Source organism: Aptenodytes patagonicus, chromosome 1, assembly GCF_965638725.1.
Source record: "Aptenodytes patagonicus chromosome 1, bAptPat1.pri.cur, whole genome shotgun sequence".
In the NCBI taxonomy this organism is placed as follows: domain Eukaryota; kingdom Metazoa; phylum Chordata; class Aves; order Sphenisciformes; family Spheniscidae; genus Aptenodytes; species Aptenodytes patagonicus.
In genome coordinates this window covers 1,849,471-1,865,480 of record NC_134949.1, presented here as the reverse complement: position 1 = coordinate 1,865,480, position 16,010 = coordinate 1,849,471, and the positions used below count along the sequence as shown (strand labels likewise).

General features: G+C 40.3%; 1 protein-coding gene across 1 annotated transcript in view; it reads left to right on the top strand.

Moving 5' to 3' along the window:
* EXOC4 (exocyst complex component 4) overlaps positions 1-16,010 on the top strand; it is a 423,725-nt gene that overhangs the window by 44,202 nt on the left and 363,513 nt on the right. Inside the window, exons 4-6 of the mRNA XM_076346465.1 lie at positions 1,882-2,066; positions 4,256-4,365; positions 13,917-14,160. Coding sequence (XP_076202580.1) covers positions 1,882-2,066; positions 4,256-4,365; positions 13,917-14,160 — 539 coding nt within the window. The remainder of the gene's footprint in view (positions 1-1,881; positions 2,067-4,255; positions 4,366-13,916; positions 14,161-16,010) is intronic.

The following is a 16,010-nucleotide window of genomic DNA, read 5'->3' as shown; positions in this document are numbered from 1 at the left end:
TGACTGGGGGGGTTAAAGCGCCTTTGGAATTGGGAAATTTGGGGTACGTCTCTACCTGCCAAAGGAAGAAGATAAAAATTAGCACTTACACTTCTGCCAAAGGTTTCCAAGCTGTGTCTGCATGCCTGCTGAGCCTTCTCTATTTGTATGTACTCTGGCATGTCAGCTTTTTGGGGAGAAGCAAATTTGGTTTTTTGCTTCATCTGTGGTGTGGTTTTGTGATGTGTTATGGCCAAACTTCCATAACTGTTCCCAAATAGATAGTGGGAGGAAAGAGGATGGATAGTGCTTTGTGTCAAGCAATAGGAACCCTGTAAATGCTGTTGAAGTTGCAGCGTTGGTGGGTTTAGGAGGAGCCTGTTCAGTCCTCTGTGATTAATACTGTGACACAAATTCTTTCTCAAGACAGCTCTATCCTAAAGACTGGCAGCAAGTGCACGCTCTCATCTTCCATGCAGAGAAAAGACTTTCATAGTTAGGGACTTCTTGGCAAAATTTTTTGGGAGGAAGGAAAAAGTGCAGCTTCCTCTTAGAAACCATTCTTAATTTAAAAAGCCTGACTGCCCCAAAGCTATTTCAGGGTCATTCTTGACTTGGAGGCAAGCAAAGTAATACATTGTTGATAGATGTTCTTTCAGTATAGTTAATATTTACTGGTATTAGGGGACCAGACCTTAGCTTGGCTGTCTATTTACTGTATCTCCTTGCTTTTCATTTTTAATGCTTAGCCGACAGGTTTGCTATAAACTTAAATCCTGAAGTGCAAGCAAATATCTTATTTCACTAACAGTATCTTCAGTTATTAGGGAATGATTTCTTTTCTTTTTTTTTAAGTCTCTGTATGCAAAATGCTGTTTCCAGTTTCTTACAACATCAGCACTGAGATTGTGGAAACTGCAGAGGGATGCCATTATTTTTTTTTCTTTTTTTTAGTAACTGTGGAAGTGCTCTGTTAAATAGTTAGAAAAACAAGTAAACTGGGAGAGGTGCAAATTGATAGTGTTGCTTTCATGCACTGATTTGTCATTCCTGGTGTCTTTTGTCCAAGTCTTTTTTTAGGATATAAATGGAAATTAGGTTCCTCAGTCTAGTGCCCACTGGATGGTGGTCACTGTTGAAGTGCTGGTCACTATTGAAGTGCATCAGCAGAGAAATGTTACCTATGGCCTGTTTACGTTACTGCGTGTCTAGATCTCTGTTACTCTGTTGCTTGTATAAAGTTATTTTCCTTAATTTGAGCCTTAATAATCGAGCGTTAAAAAAAACCCCACACTCTTTAGAGTTCAAAAGTACCTTTGAACTAGCAATAGCTTTCATTAATCTAACGGATGTGTTTATTTGAATACTGTAGTTACATGACATAGCAGCTATGTAGGCTAGAAGGTGAGGCCTCCTAAGCTTTTTCAGCTATGTAATGAAATCAGTTTAGGCAAATAAAATTTAAGCCATTTTCTCCCGTTTATAGAATTGGGAATAATGTTTTCTTGGTGTTTCTGTAATGTAAAGAACAAAGACAATCAAACATCATTGTCAATATCTTTTTCTAACACTTCTCTACTTGATAATCCTCTTATTTTGTGATAAACTGTGCTTTGATTTTTATTTAATGAACTGTGTTTTAACTAACTTGTTTTATACATATGCTCAAAATATTTGAAGACTGCTCATTAAATCTCAGTTGTTCGGATACTGGACCCTTTTTATATATTGAATTTTCTTTTAGGAATAGAAATAAAGAAATACTATTTAAACGTTTTCTGCTTTAAAAGGGTTTATGGATAGAATCAACATGGTATTCAGATACTTGCCTAATCAAAGAGAAAAGTCCTGAGAGAGGAATGAATTAACCTTTAAAACTTGTCACATGTGTTCTCCTTCCAGGTGTCAGCGGTGGACTCCTTGGAGGGTCCCCTTCTTCAGGTGGAGGGATTGAGTGATCTGAGACTGGAGCTCCACAGTAAGAAGATGAACATGCACTTAGTCCTGATAGATGAATTACACCGTCATCTTTACATCAAATCAACTAACCGAGTAGGACAACGCAACAAGGAGAAAGGGAGAATAAGGTGGGTTTGGTGTGATGTTGAGGGCAACAGGTCTGGGAGGGAAGAGGACAACATTCTCCCTTTCATAAGTAGAAACTTTCTTGGGAGAGTGCCATCGACTTACACCTCAACCTTTCATTTTTGGCAAGCAAATTTCTCATGCTTATGGCTGTGGAGAGCAGAAAAACTCCAAATATGCTGATGCACGTTCAAGCCTGTGAACAGTCTGTTCTTGTTCTTTCACTTTTGCTTAGTGATTCTGTTGGTTTTTTGCTGCTTCCCACAGAATTACGATGAGGTCAGTTCCTTTTAGCATTCTTTTCCTTCTTTGATGTGTATACCTTTTCTACAAATGTCGTGCTCATGAGGCTCAGGTCAGGCAAAGGGAAGAACACAGGGAAAAATTGCTCATCTTTTCTAACAAACATCCAAGGTCTAAAAGACTTTCAGCTACCCATAAGGTTACTAGCCCGAGACCGCAATATTGAAGTGCCTGAGCAGTGTCTTGGCTGTGTTGTGTTTCTAAGGTGTTTTAAAGATGTTGAAACTTCTTACCTGGTTGGTGCCTCTGGTCGGTGGAAATTCAGCTTAAGTATAAGTGCCTGGCTATTTTTTCCTAACTTTGCGAATTCTAGGTTTGAGGGCAATAGAGTTGCTGGGAGGGAAGGAAGGAAGATAGTGGCTAGAAAAGAGACACACAGTATTGGAAGATAACTTTTGGAGAGTAGGAGAGGTAATAAACAGGGACGGGGAGCAACAGGGGAGCCAGCATATGATGAAGATGCAGAGGAAAGATAAATTAGCATTTTATTATGAGAAGGAATAAAAAATGAGTACCAGAAATACGAGGAGAGAGAATGAGTTATGTTAAATGAATTTATGAAATGAAGGATTGATTGAAGTTGAAATTTCTAGGAAGGAGGGTTGCTAGCAAGTCATCAGTCTCTTCCTTACTCATCCTGTTAATTAAAAACAGACACAAAGCTTTAGTGTACCCAGCCTATGCGACTGCTAATTAACTGCAGTTTTGTACGATTGCTACAGGGACCCTTATCTCTTTCTTGTTTTCTATCTTTTTTCACATTCCCTGTTGCACATCATTGATATTTGATAACGTGAACTCTTGCATCAAGGACATTATTGTTGCTTTGTTTTAGTGTGCTGCCCTAGTCTGGCTGTTGACCAGGATGCAATAATGTTTATAATTATTTCTTGTGTTGGTTTTAAGTGTGTTCTGTCTAACATTGCTAAGATGGAACGCATAGCTAATCCCTGTAAGTGTGGTATCGTAGGTGTTTAGGGAGTATAGGTGGTTCTTATGCAGGATAGTAAGCTTAGCCCTTGTCTTTGCACATTTCTATAAGCATTTTGACCTCTAAGGGAACATGCTCAATTCCATTATAGGAGCCTTCTCCACTTCTTTCTCTTAAAAATGATTTCTTGCTTGCGTTCCCCTGCCACATCCAGCTTCGTGCCTTTCATTATGCCGCTGGGGCAGCATGACACATTTTTGGCAAATACTACTATGTGAATTTATTATGAAAATGACCGAGTAGAAAGTCTTTCCTCTCTGAGTGAGAAGGTTCTTTTGGAGAGGAATGCATGTAGGTGTGCACAGAACAGGAATTTGAAGGGGAGGAAAAAGGGTGGAGGTTTCTAGTGGGAACTAGAAAAGCTTGAAAGATTAAGTAGTTGACAGAAGCCATGGCAGCGGGAGCATCTCTTCTCCTCAGTATGTAGTTTTCCAGAAAGATCTTAACAATTCCATGTTAATTTATCATCGTGCTAGCAGTAGTTAATTGTGCTGGATGTGAGTGTGTCTGTTGGGAAATAATCACGTGCTACGGCAAGCTCCAACATGCCTGTGTCCTGATCGTGTTGCTGTGACCAGTCAGACAAGTCTAGAGTGCTATTAAATTCAGAGAGGCCTTGGGATACCAAATTTTGTCTTTGATATGACAGTGTTCCCTCATCGTTGCTTTTTTGGCTTTTTCCCTTTTCACTTAAATGTGTATATATACGCACCCATTCGTATTCATCTGTGGACTTGTGCTTTAAGTTAGGTTCTGTAAACCTCTTGTATCAAAACTGCGTGTTGTGTATATCTATTGCTTAAGCTTACAAATTTAAGAAATAAATGGATTATTTGTTGTGAACCAAGATTGTAAATGATAGTAAACTGTTTGCTTTAATTCTTTCCGCTCACACAGTTCACTTGTGAAAGATGCCCCTCCTGTACCTCTTATGGATGTTACTAACTTGTCTACACCTCGAAAGTTCCTCGAAACTTCCCAGTTCAGTACTCCTGGAAGCTCCAGCAGTGAGTATTTAAATCACATGCATTCCTCACAGAATTAATTTGTAGATCTTCAGCTGATTTTACAGGAGCAGTAGTAGGCGTATCATCCCCTCTTCATGGATGGCTGCTGATGAGATGTCCTGAGACAAAAAGTTAGGAAGTTATTTGTGCAATGTTATGAAATGAGTGAGTGCTATGTCCAGGGGCAGAACTTGGCCATATCTGCATTTTTCTTTTGGCAAATCATCCTTCCTCCCTCCTCCCCCCACATCAGCTTCAGTTAAATGCACTTAGTTTTCTGCACCTGTTCTGATGTTGATCATGTTCTTGATTTCTTGGGCAGAAGAGATATTTGCAGTCAGTTCGGTTTGCATAGAGGTCTCCTCTACATTATTTAATGTAGGCAGGCAGGTATGTGTAGATGTTGCAGAAGTTTTTTTGCTGTGTTGGAGCCAAAAGGTCAAAGCTTTTCCTTGTGGGAACTTTGTAACTTTGACTAACGGTCTGTCTACACACAGGAATAGTCTAGTGGTGATCTTTGTATACCTGTTACTGCAACAAACACTGAGCAAAACACTCAGTTTCATTGGTGCTTTTGTATGAGGCTTTGGAAGTGCTGCACAGATGGGGAATTAATCCTTGTATTGTTTCCGTAGATTAATAAGTGGGGTTGTCCTTGTTTAACAAATGAATAAAATGAATAATACAGAAGTGACCTACATCTCTCCCCCCCTTCCTTTCAAAACTTGACTGTTTCAGTATTCCTCAACTGCAGAGAATCTTTCCTTCTCTTCTCATCCTTATTAATTCTCTTGTCCTTATTTTTGTCTGCTTGTTTCTGGTTTTTCTTGTCATGCTTGCCTCCTAGACTCTTTTGTTTGATCATTCTTATCTTTGCTCTTGTAGGAGTTTTTGTTATTTAGCCTTGCTCCTGTAGGGTTGGCTAGTCTCTCAGGGCCTGAGGCTGTAGTTCTACATAGTGGAGGTTTGTGAGGAGTCACTTGTGACATGCCAGTGCAAACTTTCAGAGCTAGAAACTGCAGCTTGGTCCTGGAAACCTGGAAGAGAACCACTCTGAAAATTCTGGGGAAAAAACTTAAGAATTCCTGTTCTGTCCCTGTGATCAGTGAGAAGTTCAGTTCAGTTTCTTGCTAAAGATCACATGATTTTGGGGAGCTGAGGAAATAAACCACAAAAAACTGAATCCCAGTCTCACCACTGTAAATGTTAACCTACTTCCTTTTCGGTGAGTTAGTTGTATAGTGTATTTGAATGAAGGTTCTAGGGTACAAGCAACAGGTAAGAACCACAACAGTGGTCTCTAAGAACTAAGTTGTTTATGAACATAAACGGCATCGCTCCTTTCACTCCAAATGCCTGAAAAGAAAGGCTCTGATGGCTTCTTCCTCAACTCTAGTAAATCAGTATAGGTCAGTTGAGAATCTGCCTTAAAAATTCACGCTTCTGCAGATCTGTTCTTGCTCTTTGTGCCCAGTGCACCAGAAAATCATAGAATCATAGACTAGTTTGGGTTGGAAGGGACCTCTAAAGGTCATCTAGTCCAACCCCCCTGCCATGGGCAGGGACATCTTCAACTAGATCAGGTTGCTCAGAGCCCCATCTAGCCTGACCTGGAATGTTTCCAGGGATGGGGCATCCACCACCTCTCTGGGCAACCTGTGCCAGTGCTTCACCACCCTCAAAATGTCTTACCTGGCTCCTCGTTACACTCTGTATTATTCAGTGAAGTGCTGGGCAAGTGTCCCTCAGACTGGGAAAGATGTAGTTTATAATAGAAAACATTTGATCAGCATAACGAATGCATATGGTTTTGCTTCAAGTGCACAATGTACTTATGTATATTTTTTCCACATAATTTTATTTAAAAGTAGCCTTTTCCAGGACTGCAGAACTACCAGAGAATTTAAAATCTACGTGTATGCATAACAAAAGCTGTTTCTGTCTTTTATCATTTAAGTTCTTTGGCTTTTTATTGATGAAACAAAGTGGCTGTGCATATTAATGCATGTCACTATAAAGCACTGACTCGTTCAGCCCATCTCAGCAAAGATGCCAAAATTCTGAGTCCTTTCTGCATTCACTTCCCAAAGGAGATGTTACCTTGTGCTGCAGAATCTTTATAAGGAAATTAAAGCTGTTCCTGCTGTGCTTAAAATAAACAAAACCTTCAGTAATGTTCACCTGAAGATTGTAGATATGTCAGTTTACCAGTAACATTTTCTCTTCGTGCCAGTTCAGAGAAATAAATTCACTTTTAAATTATTTCTCTGCTTGAACTTTTTGTACTCCGAAGAGTATTTATGAAGGTTCCTGCATTGCCAGACTCTTCCTGGAACTATAAAACGTGCTCATCCAGTACACAGCAAACCCAAGAGCACCCTTTCCTGAAAAATTCTCCAGAATACTTTTTAGAAATCCGACAAAGATGAGCTGAGGTGGTGACAATGAGTATTGTTATTGATGGCATATGTAAACTTTATGCTGAACAGATAATATACTTCAATGACACATACTACTCAGCTCTAAGAGAAAAATGTAACTTCTAGATCCAAGCAGTATGGTGGCTTCTAAGGTCAAGTCTAGTTACTGCTCCTGGCTCTGTTTCTTCAAGAACGCAAGTACTTCTGTGTAGGTGAAAACATGTGGAGACCTGTGAACTTGGCCCTGCAAAATACCTGCAGGACCCAGAGCTTTTGGGTCCAACTTTAAAGGTGGCTCTAAAAATGCCATTATGGCATTCTCTGTTTGTTGTCACAGTTGCTTCCACTTCAAACACGCTCAACAAATACATAAAAGATATTTTTTTCCTATTAACCTCACCTGAGGATCTGACACCAGCTGGGTGATTTTTCTGTATCATTTGTACTAAAAACTAAATGATCCCCTCGCTAAACCAGAGTTTTCCTGTTTTAGCTGTTTTGCATTTGTACAAATCCAACTGAGGACTTGATCGGAAGGTGATGGGAATCCAGCGGCGAGTCTGATCTCTCCCGCTATCATTGCAGTGCTGCACAAAAAGCAGTTTGTTTTTATCTCAGGGTAAATTTTTGTGCCTAGAATGTTTAAGAGGAAGTCTGTTCCTGCAGTTTAAGAAGGGTTTGCAACTACACAATAAACGTGAAAGTCTATGAAGTAACTTTTTGTGTGTCTGTTTTTGCAGGACCATGATTTTTCTCACCGATCCTCACTAATGGTTCGTGTTCTGACTTGATGCTAAGCACTGATGTGTGTAATCTGTGTGTGAGTTTGGGGAAGGGAAGGGAAAATTGAGGAAATTTTAGATCCTTATGATGAAGGCCAGAAGGGTAATGCTTAGTCACTCTTCTGTATAATTTCATTAGTTGTTGTTATACGTGGTCCCAACGTAAGGTATTTGACTACTGTGCGCTTATTTTTTTATTTGGAGACTCAGTTTTCATGCTTGTGTGTATTAGGATTTTGAACGTGGCTTACAGAGTTGCTTCATACAGTTTTCTCGGAACGAAATGTTGTTACAATGGATTTGAAAGAGTGGCCCTGTCAAATTAAAATGCCTCTGTTTTTGAAAGACTAACATCCTTAAAACTATAGATGGAACTGTGTGAACAGTTTTAGAAAGAGGAGATTTGCCTTGAGCCTATGAGTTTATTGATCTCTGAGACCCATTTTCTTCTGGGCTTGGTAGTAAGGCAGAGAAGAAAATTACCCAAATTTTTAAAGGACCCATTTCTAAAGTAACTGTCCATTTGTTGCTCATTGTCTCCATGCATGGGTCAGAACAAGGATTCAGCACCAGAAATTAGCACATGACGTTTCCTCAAATCTTAAATTATGCCTTTGGGGCACTATGAACTTGCATCCTTTTCACTAGAAGGATTGAAGGCAGAAAGGGTATAATCAGAAAGGACGTAAATCATGGAAAATAGAACGTTAAATTTTACTAGTTGCCCATAAAAGCACACAGCTAATGAAATCTTCTGTAATAAGTAGAAGCAAAATTTGACCATTCATTGGAATGAAAAACAAGACCCAAGAGTCTTTTCTTTAGCTGCTTTGCTTAAATGAGTTATCAACATCGGCTTTTCTGGGGATCAGGCTGGAGCTATTAAAATGCCTCCTGCGGCAGGTTTCTTTCTTGTGAAATGGCAGAACTGTACAAATGTACATTGGAACAGGCTGCCTGGGGAAGTGGTTGAGTCACCATCCCTGGAAGTATTTAAAAGACGTGTAGATGCGGCGCTGAGGGACATGGTTTAGTGGGCATGGTGGTGTTGGGTTGACGGTTGGACTCGATAATCTTAGAGGTCTTTTCCAACCTTAATGATTCTATGATTCTGTGATTCTAAATGAGGGTATCGTCAGTTGGAACAGATGTTTTTATAGGACATCGTCAAACCAGGGAGCCGTCGGGGAAGTTTCCACCTTTGTAACTATGGAGGTGATGAATCAATGATGCACATGATTCAACTTTCTAGTCGTTTAAACTGAGGGTAGGTTTTTGACTGCTTAAACATGGATTTGTGCGTTTTCAGATGCACCGCTTCAGTGATGAAAAAATTTTTGAAAATGGCTGCATATTTCATTAGAGAATGTGGCAAAGTCATCACTCCTTTAGGTTGTTGTCTTGGGAGGCTTTTGAGAAACCATATTTAAATGTTCTTCTTCATAAGTGGTTGTCAGAGATCATTAGAACAAGAAAATCATCAGGAGTAGTCAGCATGGCTTCACCAAGGGGAATTCATGCTTGACCAACTTTATAAATTTCTACTATGAAATGACTGGCCTGGTAGATGGGGGGAGAGCAGTGAATGTTGTCTACCTGCTCTTCAGTAAGGCTTTTGACACTGTCTTCCATAAGATCCCAGTAGAGAAACAGTTGATGTACAGGCTGGATGAGCAGACAGTGAGGTGGATTGAAAACTGACTGAACGGCTGGGCTCAGAGGGCGTTGATCAGCGGCACAAAGTCCAGTTGGAGGCCGGTAACTAGCAGTGTACCCCAGGGTACACCTGGGGGTCCTACTGGGTTCAGTCCTGTTCAACATCTTCATTACTGATCTGGATGATGAAGCAGAGTGTACCCTCAGCAAGTTTGCAGATGACACCAAACTGGGAGGAGTGGCTGATACACCAGAAGGTCGTGCTGCCATCCAGATGGACCTGGACAAGCTGGAGAAACGGACTGACAGGAACCTCATGAAGTTCAACCAGAGGAATTGCAAAGTCCTGCCTCTGGAGAGGAACAACCCCAGGCACTGGGACATGTTCGGGATCATTGAGCTGGAAAGCAGCTTGGCAGAAAAGGACCTGGGGGTCCTGGTGGACACCAGGTTGAACATGAGCAGCCAGCACAGTACCCTTGCAACAAAGAAGCCTGGGGATATCTTGGGCTGCATTAGACAAAGTATTGCCAGCAGGTCGAGGGAGGTGATCTTTCCCCTGTACTTGGCACTGGTGAGGCCACACCTGGAGTACTGGCTCCGGTGCTGGGCTCTTCAGTATAAAAGAGATATGGACATACTGGAGAAAGTCCAGCAAAGGGTCATGAAGATGATTAAGGGGCTGGGGCATCTGTCCTAGGAGGAAAGGCAGAGAGAGCAGGGACTGCTCGGCCTGGAGAAGAGAAGGTTCAAGGGGGATCTTAATGTGTATAAATACCTGAAGGGAGAGTGCAAAGAGGACAGGGGCAGGCTCTGTTCAGTGGTGCCCAGTGCCAGGACCAAAAGCAACGGGCGCAAACTGAAACAGAGGTTCCCTCTGAACAACAGGAAACATTTGGTTTTTTTTTACTGTGAGGGTGACTGAGCACTGGCACAGGTTGCCCAGGGAGGTTATGGTATCTCTGTCCTTGGAGATACTCAAAAGCCACCTGGACACGGTCCTGGGCAACTGGCTCTGGGTGACCCTGCTTGGGCAGGGAGGTTGGACCAGACGACCTCCAGAGCTCCCTTCCAACTTCAGCTATTTTGTGTGATTCTGTGATTTGGTGTCATCTTTGAATGGAATTAGACCGTGAAAACCACTTGAAAACATGAAGTGGTCCTGAAAGTTAGGTTTCCAAAGAGGTCAGTTTAGCTAAAAAACATTTCAAGTTATGTGTGAAACTGATCTGGAAAAGCCTCGACCAGGCTTCATGCGGTCTAGTATTTCTATTGGTTTGCATGGTGCTATGTACAAGAGTTGATAGCTGAGATGGGACAACAAAGCAGTATGTTGAAGCTGATTTTTTAGCATAAAACTGCAAATTGAAGTTTTAAGGCTTCATTATGTTGGAGAAGGGCAACTGTAATAATTTAAGTCTTAAAATATTTATTTGCTGACGTCACATTTCATTTGTTACACACTCAAGGAGGGAGAGGAAATTTACCACTTGGTATTACTGAAGAAATCCTATGGAGTTCTTCTTTGGTGTTTTCTACCCCTATTATGTTTACTATAGTGAAGCTGTTCTTAATTAAAATAGGACTTTTTTCCTTCTATTCTCTTTGATGAATCACAGAGGAGAAGAGGTTAATCAAATCAAATCTAAATAGCAGACCCACAATTTAGAACCATTTATAAAAATAATCGTTGCAAACATCCATAGGATAAATTAATTTTTCATGGCTTCTCTACATAAAGCAAGTGCTTATGGCATGAATGATGATCTTTCCTCTTTAAAGGGATGTGTGTTTCTACCCGTGAATGTAAGAAGCTAGGAATCAGTTCTGACAGTCTCCTGCTTTTGTCTTGATACAAATGAGTAACAAAATTATTTAAGAGTAAATACAGGGGAAGCTTTCACTTCTGAGAGCTGATCTGTAGGGACATCTTCCTTCACCCGTGGAGCTCCTCTGCCCACAGAATAGCATGTGGGATTGCAATTTTAAAGGTGAACTTCTTTACAAATGCCTGTCTACTTTGATGCCTTCTTCGAAGAGGTGGGGGACAGGAGGGGCTCGTTCCTGGGCCAAAGCTTTGTGGTCAAATAAGCCTTTGATAGCATTAAATGGCAGAAGAGGATGTTTGAAGTGGGGAAGACGCAGGAAAAGGATATCTTCAGTTACCTGGGGTTGGGGTCTTGTCAGATCTTACAGATAAATGGGTCCCCAAAGCTACCCAGGATACCTGTTTAATAGGCAGAATGTGCAGGAAATACGGTCCCTACTGTTTTATCAAAAGACCGGCTCTAACAAAACTTACGTACCAGTGTGTTGCTACTAGATATTGAACTATTCACTTTGCTGTTGTTTGTAAGAGATGTAAATCAATGTCCTGGCTGTTTGAGGGTGTTCAAAATTGGTTTGCTCTTTTGAAAATGGAAGAGCATTCGTCTTCGTGTGCTGGCAGAGTTCTCAGTGAGATTGCTGCCTTTAGTCCCCTTAAATGCTGTCCTCACATTTGGATACAGCAGTATTTCCTCCCTCTTGGGTTTTCATTGTGTAATATTAAGAATAATTTACAGCCTGCTTACAAAGGGGCTGCAGCGTAATGACGGGGACCTCTCCTCTAAAAGGTTGTTTGGGCTGTGAAATCTTTGCATTAAACTTGGAGCAACAAGATATTTGGGGTTTTTTTAAACAATAAGTTAAAACCTTTCTTTCTCTAGCATTTCCAGTGTTGTCTTTTCCACAGCTCTTGTTCCAAAGAGCTCATTTTCTGTGTTTGTGCCTGGCATGCTGTGTTTTTTTGAGAACAACAAGTAGCATTAACAGAGTGGGTAGACCACATACGCAGCGGACAAAGTGCTTTGCAGCCTCGTGGGTTGAAAGGTGTGCAATAGATGAGAGCTTTGAGCAGAAATATGTGTGCATCTGGTTGTTAATTTCTAATTGGTATTATTGCTTATGTGTGTTTGAAGTATCTCCTATATTATCCTTGCTTTTTTTTTTTAAAATCAATGCATTCCAGGTGTTTCTAGGTGTTTGTCTAAGCTAACCCCATAACTTGCCCAAATTACAAGTTTAAATAGACTTTAATTTGGAAAAAAGTGTGTGAGAGAGAGAGTAAAAAAACACTGTTTGACCCCCCTGATGTTGATTACCTAAAGCCTGATGTCATTCTCCATTGCGACGTGTGATGACCTCACAGGATCCATTCTCACCTCGCTCTTACCTGGTAGTGTTGCTGGTGCTCTAGGCTGAAATGCAGGAGCGTGTGAATGATGAGTTTGGTTTGAGCTAGCGGTGCCGTGTTTGGGATTACACTGACGGAAAGAAACAGTCTCTGTTGTGGAGGTTGGTGTAAGCTGACACTGAAATAAGTGTTATCTGTTTATCGTGATGCTATTTATGAAGTGGCACCTTACGGGCTCTTTGGGACATTGTTTTCTTGATCTTGTGCTAACTTACGCGGTGCTGATGCTCTTCTGTTCAGAGTGTCATAGCTTTAGACAGCTACAGGGCTGCATGCTCCTTGTGACATGCCATTTTTCATTTCTGCCATGTCATTTAAATCCTTCTGGTGGATCTTTTGACATTTATTCAGGTTCTTGGATAAGTTTTGATTTAAGTAAAAAATCTGTTGAGCAGTAGAAACCACGGGAGTCATCTGTCAACCAACAGCCCTTATCAGAGTTAAGTACCAGTAAGATGAAACAGCCGTTAGGTTTTAATTTCTGTGCAAGGGTATGGTATGGTGGATGGCACAGCTTCAGCCAGGTACTTTAGTGCTGTTTGTCCGTGTACTGCCACTCCGGCTGTTGACAAGCCGCATGACTGTAGACCTTCCGAGATGCTTTAGTTGAGTTTGCCTTGAAGACAGTTACTTCACATAAGTGTTTGAATATATTTATTAAATGTTTCACCCAGTCTTTAACAGAGACATCCTTTTGTTGTTGCTGGGTGTTATATGTAAATTAAGAAATGCTGATTAATGAACATACTTAAAACAAGCATAGTACCTCTTGCCTTTCTCTTCCTTGTCACTTAGCAACAGAATTTCTCCCTGTGCAATCCCTGTGACTTCAGGAGGACTGTATCTACAATATCCTCCCTAATTCTTTTAGCTTTTCCTTTCTAGAAGCTTTGCTAAAAGATTTGAGTAACTTCATCAGCCTCTTGACAGATGTAATAAAGCAGAATAGGATAACATCAAACAATCATTCACTTTGGCAGTATAAACTTCGCCAAATTCATCAGAAGTCTGTTAAGCTTGATAGTGTTGATAATGAAAATTGCTCTCTTGTGAAAAATATAGTGAAGAAAACCAGCTAGGTTAGAAATTTAGGGCTTTTAGCTCCTTGAAACACATTTGGGGGATTTGTAGTGATATAATTCCTTCTCATTTACAGATATCTTGATTGCACCAGACTTACTCTGTTCCCTAACTAATATGTAACTTATACCATGATCTCTGTTTCTAAATCAATCAAATGCACAGGCTGTTGTGTTTATGTATCGGGAACCCCCCAAGCAAATATCCACTGTTTCCCCCCAAAATCTGAGTGCTGCTGGTTTCCTTGTTTATTCCTTGGTTGCTCAAAGTAGTAGGAGTTCTGTGAAGGCAAAGGAGTTAATATGCTGCTTCTGCATGGTACTAAGTGTTGCTTTTAATAGTTTAAATCTTGGATTATCCTTTTTAAATCTATTCCAGTGCGAGAAACAAGCCTTCTGGAAATTAAAGAAGATACGGAACTGGATCCAGAGGAGAACAGCACTGTCTTCATGGGCATACTCATCAAAGGGTTGGCCAAGCTGAAAAAAATCCCTGAAACAGTGAAAGCCATCCAGGATCGCTTAGAACAAGAACTCAAGCAGATTGTTAAGCGGTCCACAACCCAGGTGGCAGACAATGGTTACCAGAGAGGGGAGAATCTGTCCCAGGAAAATCAGCCTAGGTAAGGATATTTCAACTGTTGAACCTTGATTGCTGCAAAAAAAAGTCTGGAGAAGGGTGTCATATCTGTTAGGTTCAATTTGAAGGAATGACAGTAATGTTTTTGCAGTAGCAGAGATCTGAAATGGTAAAATTTTCAGAAATGCCTGTCTCTCACTGAAAGACTGGTGTGCCTTGAGCACCTGAAAGGCTTGGGAATTTAAGAAATGTATTCAGAAAGGGGAGGCATTGTTGCTTCTCGGCTAAAGATGTGGGAAAGGGAGATGCTTCCTTCTGGGCTTGGCCCTAGAAGAGAATCTTTTGGCTAAACAGATGTTTGAAATGCAGATTTGAGGGTGGAAGCGCAGTAGAAGCCAGCATTATTTAACTAGCAAGAGGTGCATAATGTTAAGCACTTGAATTTTTTTTTTTTTTACCTAACCTTTTGTTTTAAGTACCTTTATAACAGATTGAATTGTAATGCTGTCTCAGATTGCTGGTATGTATGGTGTAAAGAATACTTGGTGCTAAAACAAACACTATCTTCTTGTGTTGCACTGAATCATGGCTTTACACTGGTGCTGATGCCAAAGAAATTTTTAAGTTCCTATGTAGTATGACTTGAAAAGAGAAGATTCAGCTCAGTTATTTATTTCAAGTGTAGCAGAGTCCAATTAAGCTGATGCAGGTGCAAAGCTTTGAAATCATATATGGAACTAATTATATCAGTAAATATATGGCCAAGTTTCTAATTGGTTTGCAGCCCCATTTACATTAATAGCAAGGTGTGGAAGCCAACTGAGCGCTATGTTCCCGCTGTTCTTCAGGATTCACTAGAACTGTTCTTTGGAAAATAGGACTCCATAAGGGCTAGCTATCGCTTCTAGCTGAAATATTAATTTGTGATACTGCCCGTTGTAATGATCACCATCTGAAGGGAATTAATGGTGGAAAAGAAAAATGAAAACAACAACGTGTGTCTTCATTACATGTAATATTTGTAGTGGAAAATCTCTCCCAAGAAAAACTTTAGCTTGATAAAGACTTCTTTTTGAATTCCTATCATTATCATTGCTGTGGAAACAATTATATTTTGAAGAATTCATAGAGTAATGGTACTGATAACTTGGTGAAATTACAACAAGCTTTTTGGGTGGGTCAGAAGGCAGAATTTTAATTTCTGATGCCAAGAAGGAGCATAGCGTATGCTTGATACTTGTTTTATGAACCAGTCTTGAGAGATTGTATGGCTACTGGTTGTCCATTGAAATTGATAAATTGAATCAGATCATATTTTAATGACATTAACCTTTCCAGAGGGTTGGGTAAGTTTAATGGGTTTTGGCATGTGTTTAATAGGAGTTTGTGAGCCTTTAAGATGCTTATATTCTAGAGCTATGGAAAGTGTCTTGAATTCTTGTTGAATAAGGAGATAATTAGAACTGATTCTAAACCTAAATCGCATGTGAAGTTTACAGCAAGCAGGTGAATTCATTTATATTGAAAAGAATAAATTAGAGTATGGAAAGGTATACCACCCCTTAAATTAGCTACAGTTTTAAATCAAAACTAAACAACTTTCCTGCTTTCAAGAAAAAAATAAATCTGAACAACATGGTCCTCCTATTTCAAGAGAGCTCTGTAAGACCCCAAATTTGAGCACGATGCAGTGCCCGAAAGTGCTTAACTATTCATTAGGCTGTCAGCCACAATGCTTACTTGACCTCAGGATTCAGTGAGTAAAATGTTTTTCAGTTCACCTTAAAACTAGTCACACTTGGATGCCTCTTAGTCTCTATCACTGAGCTCATGTATGCAGCTACTGTACTTTAACTGATATCTATAAAAATTGTCACTTCTGGCAAATAAAAT